The sequence below is a fragment of the Oncorhynchus mykiss genome, chromosome 4, assembly GCF_057628025.1.
Source record: "Oncorhynchus mykiss isolate SJ-2025 chromosome 4, ASM5762802v1, whole genome shotgun sequence".
Classification (NCBI taxonomy): domain Eukaryota; kingdom Metazoa; phylum Chordata; class Actinopteri; order Salmoniformes; family Salmonidae; genus Oncorhynchus; species Oncorhynchus mykiss.
In genome coordinates this window covers 32280735-32301758 of record NC_143025.1, presented here as the reverse complement: position 1 = coordinate 32301758, position 21024 = coordinate 32280735, and the positions used below count along the sequence as shown (strand labels likewise).

The window sequence follows — 21024 nt, the reverse complement described above, 5'->3', positions numbered from 1 at the left end:
AGACCACTTGACTTTTTCCACATTTTATTACATTACAAATGTATTCTAAAATGGATTTAAAAATAAATAATCACACACAATACCCCATAATGACAAAGCAAAATTATTATTTTTTTAAACATTTTTGCAAATGTATTAAAAAATAGACTGAAATGCCTTATTTACATAAGTATTCAGACCCTTTGCTCTGAGACTCGAAATTGAGCTCAGGTGCATCCTGTTTTAATTGATCATCCTTGAGATGTTTCTACAACTTGATTGGAGTCCATCTGTGGTAAATTTAATTGATTGGACATGTTTTGGAAAGGCACAGACCTGTCTATATAAGGTCCCACAGTTGACAGTGCAAAGGCATTATCATGTGCTCCACTAAGGATATTTATCTTATAACTTGTCCTTGTGCTAAAAAATGATGTGGGTAAAACAAAGTGCAAACGTACAAATCTCGGAGCATCATAGCACCATCAGGTGCAAAAACTCGACTTACCCAGTTGCGGCCCACTTTGTGCAAACAAACCACTCGATTTCGTCCCTACTTTATATCGGCGTCGACCATGTTACCCTCGCAAGGAGAGGGGGTGACCTCGACAATTTGTTAAAATTAGAGGCTGCCTGGATCTGTAATTTAAAGACCCTCACTCCCTTCGGTCTCGACGTAGACTTCGATCTGAAGCCATTCTTGTGATTTTGCTATTGTAAATGTTTGTATCTACGATCGTATGCTATCCTTTAATGTTTTTGGTATGTTATTTTTATATCTGAGAATTAACCAATGATATCAGGCCACACCCAGCCATGATTACAGACACACATGTGTGTCCTTTGACACTATAAACTAGTCACCCTGTAGTGTTTGTCATTATACCCTGATGAAGACAGCTTGTCTGTTGAAACGTTGGTTATTAGGTTATTCAATTATTGCATTGGACCTCCTAGAGTGTGCAGCTCCTCCTTTAATTTTTCATGCGTTTTATTCCGCTAGCCTGCACCTCGCCTAAATAGTTGTCTATTTATTTCGCCTCTAGTGCAAAAACCAAGCCATGAGGTTGAAGGAATTGTATGTTGAGCTCCTAGACAGGATTGTGTCGAGGCACAGATCTGGGAAGGGTACCAAAAAATGTCTACAGCATTAAAGGTCCCCAAGAACACAGTGGCCAACATAATTTTAAATGGAAAAAATTTGAAACCACCAAGACTCTTCCTGGAGCTGCCTGCCTAGACAAACTCAGCAATCGGGGAAGAAGGACCTTGGTCAGGGAGGTTACCAAGAACCCAATGGTCACTCTGACAGACCTCCGGAATTCCTCTGTTGAGATGGGAGAACCTTCCAGAAGCACCAACATCTCTGCATCACCCCACCAATCAGGCCTTTATGGTAGAGTGGCCAGACAGAAGCCACTCCTCAGTAAAAGGCACATGATAGCCCGCTTGGAGATTGCCAAAAGGAACCTAAAGGACTCTCAGACCATAAGAAACAAGATTTTCTGGTCTGATGAAAACAAGATTGAACTCTTTGGCCTGAATGCCAAGCATCACGTCTGGAGGAAACTTGGCACCATCCCTACGGTAAAGCATGTTGGTGGCAGCATCATAATGTGGGGATGTTTTTCAGCGGCAGGGACTGGGAGACTAGGCAGAATCGAGGGAAACATGAGCGGAGAAAAGTACAGAGAGATCCTTGATGAAAACTTGCTCCAGATCGCTCAGGACCTCAGACTAGGGGCGAAGGTTCACCTTCCAACAGGACAATGACCCTAAGCACACAGCCAACACAATGCAGGAGTGGCTTCGGGACAAGTCTCTGAATGTCCTTGAGTGGACCGGCTAGAGCCCGGTCTTGAACCCGATCAAACATCTCTGGAGAGACCTGAAAATAGCTGTCCATCGACACTCCACATCCAACCTGAGTGCTTGAGAGGATTACCAAGCTTGTAGCGTCATGCACCAAGCTTGTAGTGTCATACCCACAAAGAGACAAGGCTGTAATCGCTGCCAAAGGTGCTTCAACAAAGTAAAGGTCTGAATACTTATGTAAATGTGATATTTACGTTTTATTGCAAAACATTTTAAAAACCTGTTTTTGCTTTGTCATTATGTTTTATTGTGTGTAAATTGATGAGGAAAAAATATATTTAGTCCATTTTAGAATAACAAAGTGGAAAAGGTGAAGGGGTCTGAATACTTTCCGAATGCACTGTAAATGAAAAAATCTATGAAAATATTGTATTTCTACCGGTAAATGTGCGCTTATCACATGAGGTTGGTGGTACCTTAATTGGGGAGTACAGGCTCGTGTTAAAAGCATATTGGTTCCATTTGTTTGATGACATTCCATTCACACCTTCCCAGCCATTATGAGCAGTTCTCCCCTCAGCAGCTTTCACTGGTGCTTACAGTATTGTTTTCTTTGGCAACGGTGGTATAAGCAGGATAAACAGCTTATACATACACAACAAAATAAAATATGTGACCGTGTAGCAATAGTTAGTTGGTTAGCTAGCAGCAAGGAATGGATAAGAACGTTGCCACTGAGCATGGCAATGGAACATAAAGAACGAACGACTGGGTCGTGTCCATAAATATGGAACTAATTGAACAAACGATTAGTTCTCTGGCAACCAAAAGGTGAGAAAGTATGAATTTGCTTATACATTTTTTAAATATTAATGTAGAAAAAAATATTTATACCACTAAATGTGTACTTTCATATTGTTTATTTGGCCATGGTGGTATAAGTGGGATAAATGCCTCTGTATGTTACCTTGGAAAAATGAACTCCACAAAGGGACTCGGCTCTGCCTCATCCTGCGCCATCGTCCATTATTTCCAAGGTAATGTACAGAAAATCAGAGTTTATTCCTTATATATCATGTCATGTTATGTGTGGACCCCAGGAAGAGAAGCAACCGCAAATGGGTATCCTAATAAAATACCAAAATATTACCAAAATATGATATTTATTGCAGCTCAAGGATGGCATTTTAACCATGTTTGAAAATGTAATGTTTATGTTTGCGTATGCAAGCACATATGTGATCCAGTAATGCCCTTGTAAAGTGGTAATGGTGTGTACCGGATATGATTCAGACAGATAATAATCTGGTTAGTTGGGTCTGTGTTGTCTGTTAATGTGATTATAGAGCTGGTGTTGTCTGAATCTGTGGACAGATACATGTTTACATACTGGACTTTTACATTGAGCAGGTAGAGAGAATAGAGATGATGATGAGTGAGAGAGAAAGTCAGCTAGAAAGAGAGAGAGAGACTAAATAGTTTTCCTTCCTGCATCAGTGTTTGTTTGGCCCCATGCCTGTTGGATGATAAAATAAAGCATCTTTAAACATGACCCCTGTACTCTTTTCTAATATTAACAGGTTAGACAGTCCCCTCGCTGTAAGCGAAGGTCACTTTTACACAATGTTTACAAAAAGCCATGTATTGACTTGGTGGAAATAGTGTTGCTGTTGCATGAATGTTGTAAAAGCTGAAAGGCTAACTCACTGTTTAACATTAACAACAGCCACAAAAACAAAGTTATAAGGGAATTACTGAGGATAGCAATGGTTGCAGTGTTTCATGGCTTCCCTACCTCCCTCACTATGTGGAACACCACTGTGCTAAAATGAACTGCTCTCCATTGTTGGCTCCCTGCTGTGTACTTACTCAGATCCAACCATCCCGCCCCTAACACACACACACACACATGCATACGGACATGCACATACACATCTCATCAATATGTATTGCCATACACAGATGTCTGCACTGAGGAATTAAATGTCATGCAGCAAAATCGGAGCTTTTGAATCTGGTGTGATCACATTGTGAACCAGATAAAGCCTGTGTTTGCATTGGTGAGGGATATTCACTTTTCTGTGAATAACACCCAGTCTGCAATTCATTATAGTCACACACATGATGCGCGCACACACCTTCTCTCACACTTCTCTCTTTTTCTCTCTCTCCTCTCTTTCTAGCTCTCTTTTTTTCCATATTTCACTCTTTCTCCCAGTCTCTCTCTCTTTCTCTCTCTCATCTCTTTCTTTCTCTCCATAACGCTCTTTCTCTCATCTCCTAGCACCTGCTCCCATGTCCACCCCCCACCCCCTGGTGTCTTGTGCTATTGTTTGAGAATAATGATTTCTGAAACACTCCCACACACATGGTCACATGGCTGAGTTCACTTGACAGATTGTCATCAGAATACAGTAATGGGACTTTAAAAAAAAACAAGCATCTGGTTTGGTCACGGCTGCAGGGAGAAATTGACAACTCTTAGGAGGAAGATGGGAGGCTTGGACTAGAGATGGAACAGCAGGCTAGTCTTAAAACAGATGTCTAGTGACTTAATCCATAAGAGCTAAAGAGATCAGATTTGTTTTGTTACTTGTCAGTATGGGATCTCTAAAATTATGAAGGTGCTTGATGATTATAAGAGCATTCATTTCTCAAGTGACAATGGTGTCTCTCACTCCCAGGTCATCCGGGGGAGGTGAGGGAATGCAGATCCACCTGTCATCCCAGAGGAGGTATAAGCTCACGTGTGGGAATCCCTTCCACTGCTGATCCCTTCCCTCTTTCCCTCCCTCCCTCCCTCCCTCAACCTCTGATGGCTCTATGGGGCTTTCTGATCCTGCACTGCTGGGTCTGGTTCTGGCTCTTGACCGGGGCCCCTGCATTGGCCAGCCTGCCCCACGACCGCCCTGGGGGGCCCCTGGACTGGCTGCTGTCCGACAAGGGCCCCTTCCACCACTCCCAGGAATACACAGACTTCGTCGAGAGGAACCGGCAGGGCTTCTCCACCCGCTACAAGATATACAGGTTAGTCTCATATCAGGGTTTATACGTAGGGGGTTTACAGTTAAAGGGGTGAGTCTCCATAGCAGAGTTCTCTTACATACAGGAGAGTCAGACCACAGGTAGTCTAATGAGGTGTTGGGAGAATCTAAAGTTAAATCAAATTGTATCGGTCGCATATTTGGCAGGTGTTATTGAAGGTATAATGAAATGCTTGTGTTCCTAGCTCCAACAATGCAGTAATATCTAACCATACACCACAATAAACACATCTAAAAAGTAACATAATGAAATTAAGAAATTTAGAAATATTGTATTTTTTTAATAAAAATATATGAAATGTGTGTGTGATGGTACAGTATGTAGGTAGAATATGTAGTATATCTGAATAATACTATATGTACAGCAATGGTTAAATAGGATAGGTCTTGACTAGAATGCAGTATATACAGTGCATTCAGAAAGGATTCAGACCCCTTGACTTTATCCACATTTTGTTAAGTTACAGCATTATTCTAATTTTGATTAAATCATTTTTTTCCCCCTCCTCAATCTACACACAATACCCCATAATGACAAATTTACTCAGTACTTTGTTGAAGCACCTTTGGTAGCGATTACAGCCTCGAGTCTTCTTAGGTATGATGCTACAAGCTTGGCACACCTGTATTTGTGGAGTTTCTCCCATTCTTATCTGCAGATCATCTCAAACTCTGTCAGGTTGGATGGAGAGCGTTGCTGCTCAGCTATATTCAGGTCTCTCCAGAGATGTTCAATCGGGTTCAAGTCCGGCTCTGGCTGGGCCACTCAAGGACATTCAAAGATTTTTCCCGAAGCCACTCCTGCGTTGTCTTGACTGTATGCTTAGGGTCATTGTCCTGTTGGAAGGTGAACCTTTTCCCCCGTTTGGGGTCCTGAGCACTCTGGAGCAAAGTTTTCATCAAGGATCTCTCTGTACTTTGCTCTGTTCATCTTTCCCTCGATCCTTACTAGGGTCCCAGTCCCTGCCGCTGAAAGACACCCCCAAAGAATGATGTTGCCACCATGCTTCACTGTAGGGATGGTGCCAGCTTTCCTCCAGACATGACGCTTTGCGTTTAGGCCAAATAGTTCAAACTTGGTTTCATCAGACCAGAGAATCTCGAGTCCTTTAGGTGCCTTTTGGCAAACTTAAAGTAGGCTGTCATGTGCCTTTTAATGAGGAGTGGCTTCCGTCTGGCCAATCTACCATAAAGGCCTGATTGGTGGAGTGCTGCAGAGATGGTTGTCCTTCTAGAAGGTTCTCCCATCTCCACAGAGGAACTCTGGAGCTCTGTTAGAGTGACCACCGGGTTCTTGGTCACCTAACTTACCAAGGCCCTTCTCCCCAGATTGCTCAGTTTGGCCAGGCACCCAGCTCTAGGAAGAGTCTTGGTTGTTCCAAACTTCTTCCATGTTCTTGGGGACCTTCAATGCTGCAGAAATGTTATTGTACCCTTCCCCAGATCTGTGCCTCAGCACAATCCTGTCTTGGAGTTCTGCGAACATTTCTTTCGACTTCATGGCTTGGTTTTTGTTCTGACATGCACTGTCAGCTATGAGACCTTATATAGACATGTGTGTGCCTTTCCAAATCATGTCCAATCAATTTAATTTACCACCGGTGGACTCCAATGAAGTTGTAGAAACATCTCAAGGATAATCAAGGAAAACAGAGGCTACTTAGGTAAATAAGGTATCTGTTTTTATTTTGCAAAAATTCTCAAAACATGTTTTCACTTCGTCATTATCTGGTATTGTGTGTGGATATTTTTTTTATTTAATCAATTTTAGAATAAGGCTGTAACGTAAACAAAATGTGGAAAAAGGGAAGGTGTCTGAATACTTTCTGAATGCACTGTAGATATGAAGTGGGTAAAACAGTATGTAAACATTATTAGTGACCAGTGTTCCTTGACTATAGGGCAGAATACTCTAAGGTGCATGGTAGAGTAACAATGTGACAATGTGACAATGACTAAAGTTCAGAGCGGGGTACTGACCGGAGGCTGGCAAGTATTGACTATTTTACAGTCTGATAGGCTTGAGGTAGAAGCTGTTTTTCAGTCTCTTGGCCCCAGCTTTGATGAACCTGTACCGACCCTGTACCGACCTTCTGGTTGGTAGCAGGGTTAAAAGGGTGTGGCTTAGGTGGCTGAGGTTCTTGATGATCTTCTCGGCCTTCCTGTGATAACGGGTGCTGTAGATGTCCTGGAGGGCAGGCAGTGTGCCCCCGGTGATGCATTAGGCAGACCGCACCACCCTCTGGAGAGTCCTGCGGTTGCGGACGGTGCAGTTGCCCTAGCAGGCGCTGGTACAGCCTGACAGGGTGCTCTGAATGGTGCAGTTTGAGGGTCTTAGGGGCCAAACCAAATTTCTTCAACCTCCTGAAGTTGAAAATGTGCTGTTGTGCCTTTTTCACCACACTGTCTGTGGGGCCCCTATGTTGAGGATCAGCGTAGTGGGGGAAGTAAGTGGGGGCAAAAGACTGGGATAGGGAGAAATGGAATATGTCCTTAAACATTCCAGCCAGCTGGTGGTCTGTGCATGCTCTGAGGATTCGGTTAGGGATCCCGTCTGGGCCGGCAGCCTTGCGAGGGTTAACACACTTAAATGTCTCTCCCGTTGGCTACGGAGAACGACAGCTCACATTCAAAGGGAGCAGTGTTTTCCTCGATGCAGGCAAAGGAAAGGTGTTTCTCTTGTCTGGGAGCAAGACTTCTGTGTCCGCGGCGTGGCTGGTTTTCCCTTTATAATCCGTGATTGTCTGGAGTCCCTGCCACATACGCCTTGTGTCTGAGCCGTTGATTTGCAACTCCACTTTGTCTCTGTACTGACGTTTTGCCTGTTTGCTTGCCTTACGAAGTGCATAATTGCACTGTTTGTTCTCAATCATATTCCCAGTCACCTTGCCGTGGTTCGCGCTTTCAGTTTTCTACGAATGCTGCCATCTATCCACGGTTTTTGGTTTGGATAGGTTTTAATCGTCACAGTGGGAACAACATCTCCTATGCACTTCATGATGAATTTAGTCACTGTGTCAGTGTATACATCAATGTTATTCCCAGAGGCAACCCGAAACATATCCCAGTCCGCGTGATCAAAACAATCTTGAAGCATGGATTCCGATTTGTCAGACCAGCGTTGAACAGTCCTTACCATGGGTTCTTCCTGTTTGAGTTTCTGCTTATAGGAAGGGAGGAGCAGATTGGAGGTGTGATCTGATTTGCCTAAGGGAGGGCGGGGGAGGGCATAGATGGACAGAGTGGACCACAAGATCCATATGCATATTCTGAAATGCATCAAAGCCAGATACATTTTTTATCCACTTAAGTATGTTCAGTCTCATGTGGGGTTTAAAGGTGTGAAGTAAATACCACTGGAAGGAAGGCCTTAAACACTTATGTGGAAAGACCTCACCTCACCCCTTTCATAATGATCTAGTGGAAACATTATTCACTTCACCTCATTTGACTTCATTGCAGTTCCTTCAGTTCAATAAAGGCCCTTGGAGAGGAGTGAAGAACTTTCCTTTCTCTAGCAAGTAAACTAGAATGACAAAATGGCACCTACTTGTGTAGCAATTGTGGAAATGTTCTTATCTATGTAAATATTTTTTTTTTATCTATGCACCTAGACATAATATACATAATAATATAGCTATTGTGGGTGATAAAAAAAAAATATATATATATTTTTTGTGAAGGTTATTACAAGCAAGGGCCCATATGCATATTCTGAAATCTGATCAGGTAAAATATGTTGATTACTTTAGTGCAGGGAAAGTAACTGATGATTTGTCACGCTAAACACAATTTCATATATTGGCTTGTTATATGAAATTAGTGGCAATTATGCCATAAATACCATTCATCATGGCTTGGAAGGGTATTGAACATGCACCGGGAAACTGCAGACGGGACTATGAAATCTATGGATTTGTGTTGGGTGTTTAATGGGCTATGGTGATCGGCTTCCCGTGTTGAAGTTTTTTTAAATATATTTCTCCCCTGGCTAGTGCAGCCCAACCTAGCTATGTGGCCTGAGCTTCATGGGTGGTAAGATTAATAGTCTTATCATGTGGCCAAGTGATTAGTAGGTTCTTAATACTTATTACTCTGCATTATCAGACAGTCCCCTGAGAGGCTACTGTCAGCCTCAAGGTTGTGTCTGAGGCACGCTAAATTACAACCAGTCCATGTTTAATGGGGGGAATTTCCTGTAATTCTACAGCAAAATCTGTAGAATTACAGGAAATGAGCATTAAAACTGCAACATTTCCTCTCTGCCAAAAAAAGGAGTGTGAACAGTTTGAACAGTTTGAGATCGCATGGGATGCGAGGTGGTGGTTTGTTACTACGCAGATAAGTGACAATATCCATTCGGACCATTGTCACCTAGGAGATTTTGTGTGACCGGACCTTCTCAAATAGTACTTGACTAGACTACCCCTGCCGTGTAGACATTGCTTTGCCGACTTTGCCAGACAACTTTTATTGTGGAATTGTGTGGTGGCCATTTTGTATTAAAGTGCATGCAGTTTGTACTAATTGCCTCTGTCTCTGTTAATATGTGGCATGCTGACAAGCATACATCCAATATGTCCACTCTGTTTCCAATTCCCAAAGATTGCAGCATAGCCAAACAGTCCACCACACTGTTTGTTGGTTTTCAAATGACCTCTCATATCTGACAATCTATTCCCTGGCCCATAACAGATAATTTCACAGCAAAAGAGACTTGAGGAGATGGAAAGTGACAATATTATTTTCCTGCCCAGTTCTGCTCCTGCAGAGTTTTGGATCTCTGCTAAATTCTCATAATCCTCACTGACAGAGAGAAGATGAATTACCACAACTGGGTACTTCTAGTTACAGTGGCGGCGTGTTTCTACGCTGCAGTAATGAAATCGCACCATCTCCTCCTGATTGAATTTGAAATAATTTTAATGAGTCCTATAACAGGTAAATGAAGGCTGTTTTCCTGTTTGGGGAATCACTCAGTGATTTAGCGAGTGAAACAGTGTTTCCCTCAGTCAACATGAGTAGAGACGGGGTTCCGCTGCACCACCTGTCCTAGGCATCCATTGCCAAGTGACAGTTGCCATAGACAACAGGGTGTAGGCAACCGTAGGCTATGTGTGTGTATCACTTGTTTTTGACATATTGCATTTGAATAACATAAGTGGGTGTGTTGGCGCCAACTTGCATAGAGAAGGTCACAGGGTGAATGACATATTTATTTAAGGCTGCAATGCGTCAAATTTTAAACTGTCTTTTGGAAACCTGAAAAAGACCTTGGTTTTTGATTTCATACCCATACACTCTTACAAAAAGGTTGTTTCCAAAAGGGTTCTTTTGCTGTCCCCATATGAGAACCCTTTTTGGTTTCAGGTAGAACCTTCTGTGGAAAGGGTTCTTCATGGAACCCAAAAGGGTTATACCTGGAACCAAAAAGGGTTATTCAAAGGGTTCTCCTATGGGGACAGTTGAAGAACCATTTTAGGTTCTAGATAACACCTTTTTGAGTAAGGGTGTTAGTGAGGAGGCTCAGTGCATATGTGTTACTTTTAAATGAAAACCAAGGTAGCTGCAGTATGCAGGCCAAGATACATCCCAGTTCTCAGAAATCTCAGCTCTCATAATCTCCACTCCCAGAAATAGTCCAACAATGAGATGTGTGAAAATGAATTAACGGTATCGCAAATGAAACCAATGTAGCTATGTACAGTACAGTGATGAGAGAAAGATATAAATAATAACTGCATGGTCTAGTATAAGGAAAGACAGCAGAACGCCGAAAACTGCACCATGGTGAAATCCATTTCATCTCACTTCCCGGTGGACATGCCATTAGGTCTATGGGGGGTTTAAGATAAGACAAAGGGGACAGAGGGGATTTGAGGCTACACTTTCCTTACCTGTTCCTTTGCTCCCTCTCTTTTCTCACTCCTCTTTCTCTCTCCCCTCTCTTTTCTCACTCCTCTCTCTCTCTCGCCTCTCTTTTCTCACTCCTCTCTCTCGCTCCCCTCTCTTTTCTCACTCCTCTCTCTTGCTCCCCTTTCATTTCTCACTCCTCTCTCTCCCCTCTTTTCTCACTCCTCTCTCTCTCTCCCCTCTCTTGCGTCTTACGTGTGATACCTTTGAACTGGCAAGTTCAGCACTAACATAGCAAAGCTAGTTAGAATTGGTGAGGGATACGATAGTATGCCAGTTGAAGAGGAATTTATATGTATGGAGTGAAAAGAGGTCAGGATTAATGGTTATGTTAGGTGTAACTGACTGACAAATTACTCAAGGGCCATGTCTAAAATTAGAAGTATATGCGTATATACTGTATATATATATCACTGTATGTTTCATGTATGTATTTCAGAAAGCTTTTCCATAAATGGACACATGCAAATTTATATTATACAAAGTAAATGTATTGCTACATTACTGACTATACAAGAGCAGCTTGAAATTATTTGACATAATTCCACATAAGAAGCAGGTTGCACTCAGGGTTTTTACCATGATTGAATCCATCAAACATCTGGGTGTGATGCTTTCCCTCATTACTCTTGCTTTAATGTGATATATCTTCCATCAAAAGGCCATCCTCCCTCCATCCATCACCTACAGCCCAGGATGTCCAACCTATTCTGATTATAGCAGACAAGCCTCCACTTCACACGGCAGTGCATCATTTAGTGCTAACCCGTACCTGTGAGAGTAGTTAGGGAGTGTGTGTATGTGTGTATTTTTTGTGTGTGTGGTGGAGGAGGATAGAGAAATACTTTGAAGTATAGAAATTCAAGACAGAGGGATGGACAGAAGAGGAAAAACAACTGGCAATAGGCCTATGCTTTCCTACATGACATAGCTTCTACTGTAGCTTCCAGCTAACTGACACAGCGCATGTTCATTTCAACCTGACTCACATAAATATTATCTGAACCTGTCAGAGCCAATTAAAATACTAGATACTAAGATTATTTAAACACAGCAGATTAATGCAAACAAAGTCTGTCAAGGCGTAACGGCATACGAAGCTCACATCTTTAAGGTTGCATTCAGAATAATTTAGTAATGTTTGTCAATGTAAACAGAGGAGGATGTCACATCTACAGACAAATATTTAATGAGAAAAATTTTGTTCAGCCGGCTTTCAGAACTTTACAGCCGCCTCCAGCATTTCCTTTGCTGCGCTTTTCTTTCTTCCCTCATTATGAGTTGTATTGAGTGTTAGAGATGGGCCGATGTCTATGGTTTTCACTGTCACTGCACATTTCTGTCATGATGTGGTTATTAAGGAGAGCACCTGTCAGCTGTTCGCTTTGAGAGCAGTCTCCTCCCCAGCTACATTCATCTTCCAAATGGTACCTGTTTTGGAATAACTCTCTATTCTCTCTCTCGCTCTCTTTTGCTCTCTCCTTTCTCTCTCTCTCTCTCCCCCCATCTCTCTGTCAGAACTTAAAGCTAATGATGCAGTGAGGCGAGGCAATGTGGTTGATGGCTGCCCCCGTAGATTCACCTCTCCCCTACTCTTCTGCCAGACAGACAGGACAGACTGACAGGAAATCATTAATACCATCACGTAATTAGTGAGTCTTATTTACCAAACAGCATCTTCAATGGTGTCTTATCCTCTCTGTCATCTCCTTTCCAGGGAGTTTGGGAGGTGGAAGGTGAACAACCTGGCTGTGGAGAGGAGAGACTTCCTGGAGTCGCCGTTGCCCCTGACGCCAGAGTTCATCCGTAACATCCGTCTACTGGGTCGGAGACCCACCACCCAGCTTATCACTGACAACCTGATCAGGAAGTATGGGACTCACTTTCTGCTGTCGGCCACACTGGGAGGTAAACAACCACTGTGGGAATTCTGTGGGAATGCAGGAGGAGGTATAGCTGTAGAAGTTGACCCCTATCAACTGATACAGGGTCATATTTTTTCATCCCCCTAATGGTTAGGATAGGGTGTAATCTTTGTGTAATCTGTGAGTAAATTCCCAGAACCACAAAAATTCTGATGTTTAACAGATCTGTATCTAGATCAATTCCACTGACGGCAGGACATGTACAATAATGGTACAGCAGCCTATACGAATTCAGAAGAAGACCTTTCAAGAATGTGTTATCTACATCAATAAAGCCCATTTTAAAAACCTCAATACATGTACACTATAACCCTCAGCGACACTGCATTGTTGTGCTTTGATAGACATGTGGACAATGCCGTGAGGGTGGTTGCTCTTTACAGGAGAACAGCTTATTTCAGCTACAAAGCAATGGGGATGTCGGGGCAGCCAAGGGAATGGGTTTCCTGTTGGAAAGCAACACTTGTCGATTACCTCAGCCGGGCTCCTGGAAAGGTCGTAGTTATGAGTGGCTCCGTAAAATGCCCACACACACAAACACATACACTGCTGTGCTGGCTGATGCAATGTAACCTCCATGCTCTGGCACACAACCAATTCAGACTAGTATGAGGAGAGGAAGATGAGGAGCTAGTGCTTGGCCATGAGCCAGAGATGTGCTGCTCGCTGCTGACTGGGGTTATAAATTGATTGCCTGTCCGTGTTCTGGAACATGGGATATTAAGGGCACCTTTCTTCAGCGGAGGAAGAAGAACACATAATACGGATTACACCTTGCCTTATCTCTGAATCTGAATGTATATTTAAGCAATAAGGCCAGAGGGGGTGTGGTATATTTAAGTAATTAGGAACGAAGGGGTGTGGTGTATATGGCCAATATACCACAGCTCAGGGCTGTTCTTAAGAATGATGAAATGATGAAACAATATACCACAGCGCTTAGCCGTGGTATATTGGCCATATACCACAAACCTCCGAGGGACCTTATTGCTATTTTAAACTGGTTACCAATGTAATTGGAAACATTTTGTCATACCTGTTGCATTCAGAGCTTGAACCACCCAGTTTATAATTTGCTACTATTCCACAGCATTGTTGAATAATAGTTTCTGATTGGCTAGAAGGGCACTCTAGAGTTGGCATTAAAACCAGATACTGTATACGCAACAGTTAGAAAAGATATAGGACACCTGTCACGTGTGCTCCCTCTCCGACCTCTAGGTCACCAGGCTGCTCGTTATGGCGCACACTTGTCACCATCGTTACGTGCACCTGCGGATCATTAGACTCACCTGAACTCCATCACTTCCCTGATTACCTTCCCTATATGTCACTCCCTTTGGTTCCTTCCCTAGGCATCATTGTTTCCGTTCCTGTGTCAGTTCTGTAACGTTGTTCGTGTTTCTGATTTATGTTGTGTTTATTTATTTACCCTGAACTTGCTTCCTGACTCTCAGCGCACATCTTTACAACACCTCTGAAGTAGTTCCAACAATAGGTGCCTTTTTATCTTTCTTAAGCACTACACCATGCAGACCATACTTGCTACAAAGTTACAGAAAGCTAAACTAACGACCACACAAACTGAAATTAGATCAAATCAAATGTATTTATATAGCCCTTCGTACATCAGCTGATATCTCAAAGTGCTGTACGGAAACCCAGCCTAAAACCAAAACAGCAAGCAATGCAGGTGTTGAAGCACGTTGGCTAGGAAAAACTCCCTAGAAAGGCCGAAACCTAGAGAGGAACCAGGCTATGAGGGGTGGCCAGTCCTCTTCTGGCTGTGCCGGGTGGAGATTATAACAGAACATGGCCAAGATGTTCAAATGTTCATAAATGACCAGCATGGTCAAGTAATAGGTCTGGGACAGGTAGCATGTCCGGTGAACAGGTCAGGATTCCATAGCCGCAGGCAGAACAGTTGAAACTGGAGCAGCAGCATGGCCAGGTGGACTGGGGACAGCAAGGAGTCATCATGCCAGGTAGTCCTGAGGCATGGTCCTAGGGCTCAGGTCCTCTGAGAGAGAGAATGAAAGAGAGAAATAGAGAATTAGAGAGAGCATACTTATATTCACAAAGGACACCGGATAAGACAGGAGAAGTACTCCAGATATAACAAACTGACCCTAACCCCCCGACACATAAACTACTGCAGCATAAATACTGGAGGCAGAGACAGGAGGGGTCAGGAGATACATTGTCAATGCAGGTCCAATAAGGAAAAACCTAGCTAAATAGCAATAATTTGTTTCCGCAGAGACTTATGGTGTGTTTGTAAATTTCCACCAGTGTGTCAGAGTGTGTTCTGGGTTGTTTCTTAATTCAGAGTGTTGTCAGATTGTCTGTTCGTAAATCCGGAGCATTCAGAGCACACACTGACCCTCTGGCCGAGGTGAAGGGTTGATCCGAGCGTTCTGACCTTGCAACGGCAGTCAAACACTCAAGCTAACTGGCTAAAGTTGGCAAGCTCGCTAGCTACTTCCAGACACAAATAAGAGAACACCCCACTCTGATAATTTTACTTACCCTAGCATAGCTTGTTTGGATGTTTTTAATTTATCTAGAGCCTAAGTGACTTTAACTGTGGTGCTGGCAACAATTTTATTTATTTATTTTAACATTTATTTACACTGGTCATATTCAACGAGGGTTGCGTGTTAGTAAATAAATAAAAATATTCTGCGCTCTGGCACACAGACGAGAGTGCTCTGAGAACAGAGTAGATGGCCATAGTGAATTTACGAACGCACTGTTATTATTTTGCAGCAGCTTCTGATGACTTAACGTGGCGAGTGATGAACCTATATTTCTCCGTACCTTCAATGTTGCAGTCATGACGCAAGTGGCGCTATGCTGGCGCTATGCTGGCGCTATGCTATCAATTCCTCTCATGTCCCTTTTTTTAAATTCTATTACCATGCTAGTTGGCAATGTTATTTTCCCTTGCTTGCTAGCTAACTCTGGCTAACACAGTCACGTTAAACAATGCCTATGGCTAACAAACAATACAGCCACAATAACAGCAAAGTAGCATTTGCGTTGGTTTAGGCTGTTTTCTACTGGCATTTATTTGGATAGATCCATAACAATGAGCTGATGTGCAATTTCGCCTGGCATAGAAAAGTTGTTTAACAACCCAATTCAACAACAGTTGCCGAAAACAGCTGGTCAAACTAAATATTTTTCCTTGACTGTGGTATAAGCGGGATAAATGCTTCCACTCTGTACATTACCTTGGAACGAATGAAGTCTGCAGAGGGACTCTGCTTATGCATCGGCCGTCTCACTGAGTTTCCAAGGTAATGTACAGATCGGGAGCATTTATCCCTTATATCTACCACGGCTAAGGGCTGTGATGTGAAGCAGGGTGCCTGTATGCCGTTCTTAGCCGTGGTACAGTATATTGTCTATATATCACAAACCCTTGAGGTGCCTTATTGCTATTATTAACTGGTTACCAACAGAAAAAGATCAGGAAACAAGTGTTTTGGAATCGTACTTGTGGTATATTGTCTGATCTACACACTGCTGAAATGTTGTTTCTCCCAATCAACATCCAGGACCCAAACTTCCTGGTTTATAATTGTTCATATACTACCAAATTGCACCTGGTTAATAGTCATAATCACTGGCACTGAATAATACATTGATATTACATTTTATTGCCATTATTACTAACAGTTGGTTATGTAGTTCAGACTGTCTAAATAACACCAGCTGACATTTGTATAAACTGTTTCAACCATGTTAGCCATCAAACTTTTTCCCAACCTTTGTAACAAAGCCTGTTTAAACACCGTCAGCAAACATTGTCCCAACGCTGTCTTTCTGTTTGCAGGGGAAGAGGCCTTAGCGATATTTGTGGACAAGAGGAAGCTGAGTAAGAAGCCCGAGGTGAGCGACTACTCTGGCAACTCGTCCAGTGTTACTCTGGAGGTTCTGCACCAGTTGGCTGCCTCCTACTTCATCGACAGAGAGAGCACTTTGCGCAAGCTGCACCACATCCAGATAGCATCCACAGCCATCAAGGTAAACCTACAAGTTGCACTACATCCAGATCACATCAGACATACACAGACAAACATACAGTACACACTCTGACTTTCGGACAGACTCATAACTGCAATCAGACTTCTGCAATCAGCTATTTCCCAACAATGCAGTAATATGCAGTAATTATAATAATATAGATAATAAATAAATCTAAAATAATAAAATAAAATATATATTAAACAAATCAAAAACACAAATATGGGTTGAAAAACACGAGAATGTGGGTATACACTGCGTATTAGAAACATTAGGAACACCTTTCTAATATTGAGTTGCACACCCCCTTTTTTCCCTCAGAACAGCCAATTCGTCAGGGCAGGGACTCAAGGTGTTGAAAGCATTCCACAGAGATGCTGGCCCTTGTTGACTCCAATGCTTCCCACAGTTGTCAAGTTGGCTAGATGTCCTTTGGGTGGTGGACCATTCTTTATACAGACGGGAAAATGTTGAGCGTGAAAAACCCAGCAGCGTTGCAGTTCTTGACTCAAACCAGTACACCTGGCACCTACTTCCATACCTAGTTCAAAGGCACATTTTTTGTCAAAATGCCACACCTACACAATCCATGTCAACTATCTCAAGGCTTAAACCTGTCTCTTCCCCTTCATCTACACTGATTAAAGTGGATTTAACAAGTAACCTCAGTCAGGGATCATATCTTTCACCTGAATTCACCTGGTCAGTCTGTGTCACGGAAAGAGCAGATGTTCTTAATGTTTTGTATACAATTCAGTACCAGTACCTTAGTGCAGTGGTTGAGATAGGTTAATACATAATAAGTGACTGGTAGCTACTGGTAATATATACAGTACCAGTCAAAAGTTTGGACATCTACTCATTCAATGTTTTTCCTTGCTATTTTCTACATTATTACTCCACAGAATAATAGTGAAGACATCAAAACTATGAAATAACACATATGGAATCATATATTGACCCAAACAAGTGTTAATTAAAGTAGCCACTCTTTTTCTTGATGACAGCTTTAAACACTCTTGGCATTCTCTCAACCAGCTTCACCTGGAATGCTTTTCCAACAGTCTTGAAGCAGTTCCCACATATGCTGAGCACTTGTTGGCTGCTTTTCCTTCACTCTGCGGTCCAACTCATCCCAAACCATCTCAACTGGGTTGAGGTCGGGTGATTGTGGAGGCCAGGTCATCTGATGCAGCACTTCATCACTCTCCTTCTTCGTCAAATAGCCCTTAAACAGCCTGGAGATGTGTTGGGTCATTGTCATGTTGAAAAACAAATGATAGTCTCACTATGCGCAAATCAGATGGGATGGCGTATCGCTGCAGAATGCTGTGGTAGCCATGCTGGTTTTGTGTCTTGAATTCAAAATAATTCACAGACAGTGTCACCAGCAAAGCACCCCAACACCATCACACCTCCTCCTCCATACTTCACAAAGACACAGAGGTTGGAACCAAAAATCGGAAATCTGGACTCATCAGACCAAAGGACTAATTTTCACCGGTCTAATGCCCATTGCATGTGTTTCTTGGCCCAAGCAAGTCTCTTCTTCTTATTGGTGTCTTTTAGTAGTCGTTTCTTTGCAGAAATTGTACCATTAAGGCCTGATTCACGCAGTCTCTTCTGAGCAGTTGATGTTGTGATGTGTCTGTTACTTGAACTCTGTGAAGCATTTATTTGGGATATAATTTCTGAGGCTGCTAAGTCTCGTCTTATTATGGATAGTCTGTGGGAAAAGGAGAGGAGTTGTTAGCCATTAAACAGTCTTATGGCCAGGGGATAGAAGCTGTTTAGGAGTTCAGGAGCCTTGATGTGCCAGTACCGCCTGCTAGATGGGAGCATGGAGAACAGTCCTTATCTTGGGTGACTGTATTCTTTGGCAATTTTCCGGGCCTTTCTCAGATACCGCCTGGCATGTACATCCTGGGTGGCTAGAAACTTGCAGAATGTTGATCAGTAGGTGATGTTGAACTCATCTGAACTGAGTAGCTGATGAGATGAATGTTGTGACATGCATGCCATACCGGTAGATCACCGAAAAGGTATTCTGTTGCTACCTTGCTTTCCAACCAAGGTACATGAATAGATGTGTGAAATGTGAAAGATATTCAGGAACAATAGAAAAAATACACAAAAAACAAAACCTGATATGGAGGTACTGTATATACGTGCCAAAACATGTCGGATGTGAATGAAGAAAGTGATATAAATACCTCTAAATTGATAGGAAGGATTTTGTTAGGCTGAACTATAGTGCGTAGGTATTTACAGGAAAGTATACTTGACTTTTTCCACATTTTGTTAAAGCAAAAACAGGTTTTTAGAAATTTGGGCAAATGTATAAAAAATGTATTTGTCACATGCGCCGAATACAACAGGTGTAGGTAGACCTTACCGTGAAATGCTTACTTACGAGCCCTTAACCAACAATGCAGTTCAAGAAATAGTTAAGAAAATATATACTATATAAACTAAACCAAATAATTAAAATAAATAGTAACACAATAAAATAACTACAACGAGGCTATATACAGGGGGTACCTGTATCGAGTCAATGTGCGTGGGTACAGGTTAGTTAAGGTAAATAGTACATGTAGGTAGGGGTAAAGTGACTATGCATAGATAGTAAACGGTGACTAGCAGCAGTGTAAAATAGGGGGGGGGGGGGGGGTCAATGTACAGTAAATAGTCTGGGTGGCCATTTGATTAATTGTTCAGCAGTCTTATGACTTAGTGGTAGAAACTGTTAAGGAGCCTTTTTGACCTAGACTTGGCGCTCTGGTACAGCTTGCCGTGCGGTAGCAGAGACAACAGTCTATGACTTGGTTGACTAGAGTCTTTGACACTTTTTTGGGCCTTTCTCTGACAGTATATAGGTTCTGGATGGCAGGAAGCTTGGCTCCAGTGATGTACTGGGCCGTACACACTACCCTCTGTAGCGTCTTACGGTCGGATGCCACACAGTTGCCATACCAGACTGTGATGCAACTGGTCAGGATGCTCTCGATTGTGCAGCTGTAGAACCTTGTGAGGATCTGGGGACCCATGCCAAATATTTTCAATCTCATGATGGGGAAAATGTGTTGTTGTGCCCTCTTCACAACTGGTTTGATGTGTTTGGAACATGTTTGTTTGTTTGTTGGTGATGTGGACACCAAGGAACTTGAAACTCTTGACTCACTCCACAACAGCTCCGTCGATGTTAATGGGGGCCTGTTCGGCCCTCATTTTCCTGTAGTCCACGATCAGCTCCTTCGTCTTGCTCATGTTGACGGAGAAATTGTTTTCCTGGCATCACACTGCCAGGTCTCTGATCTCCTCCCTATAGGCTGTGTCATCGTTGTCGGTGATCAGGCCTACTACTGTAGTGTCGTTAGCAAACTTAATGATGGTGTTGGAGTCGTGATTGGCCACGCTGTCGTGAGTGAACATGGAGTACAGGAGGGGACTAAGCACGCATGTGAGGGGCCCCCGTGTTGAGGATAAGCATGGTAGATGTGTTGTTGCTTACCTTACCACCTGGGGTGGCCCTTCAGGAAGTCCAGGATCCAGTTGCAGATGGAGGTATTTAGACCCAGGGTCCTTAGCGGGCACTATGGTGTTGAAGGCTGAGCTGTTGTCAATGAACAGCGTTCTCACATTTGTGTACCTTTTGTCCAGGTGGGAAAGGGCAGTGTGGAGTGAGATTGAGATTGCGTCATCTGTGGATCTGTTGGGGCAGTATGCAAATTGGAGTGGGTCTAGGGTTTCCGGGATGATGGTGTTGATGTGAGCCATTACCAGATTTTCAAAGCATTTCATGGCTGCTGACATGAGTGTTACGGGGCGGTAGTAATTTAGGCTGTTTAACTTCGCTTTCTTGGGCACAGGAACTATGGTGGTCTGCTTGAAACATGTTGGTATTACAAACTCGGTCAGGAAGAGGTTGAAAATGTCTGAAGACACTTGCCAGTTGGTCCGCTCATGCTCTGAGTACACGTCCTGGTAATCTGTCTGGCACCGCATACTTGTGAATGTTGACCTGTTTGAAGGTCTTTCTGAAAACTTTGGCTACAGAGAGCGTGACCACTCAGTTGTCCAGAACAGCTGGTGCTCTCATGCATGCTTCATTCTTGCTTGCCTCGAAGCATGCATAAAATACATTTAGCTTGTCTGGTAAGCTTGTGTCACTGGGCTGCCCACAGGCTAGGTTTCCCTTTATAGTCCATAATAGTTTGCAAGCCCTGCTACATCCGATGAGCTTCAGAGCCGGTGTAGTAGGATTCGGTATTGACGCTTTGTCTTTTTAATGGTTCGTTTGAGGACAGCAGGATTTC

General features: G+C 42.9%; 1 protein-coding gene across 1 annotated transcript in view; it reads left to right on the top strand.

Annotated features, from left to right (window-relative positions):
• The window catches only part of LOC110521699 (BMP/retinoic acid-inducible neural-specific protein 3-like), a 67320-nt gene that overhangs the window by 34628 nt on the left and 11668 nt on the right, over positions 1-21024 (top strand). The window contains exons 2-4 of the mRNA XM_021599482.3: positions 4479-4821; positions 12469-12659; positions 16518-16708. Coding sequence (XP_021455157.1) covers positions 4610-4821; positions 12469-12659; positions 16518-16708 — 594 coding nt within the window. The 5' untranslated portion in view covers positions 4479-4609. The remainder of the gene's footprint in view (positions 1-4478; positions 4822-12468; positions 12660-16517; positions 16709-21024) is intronic.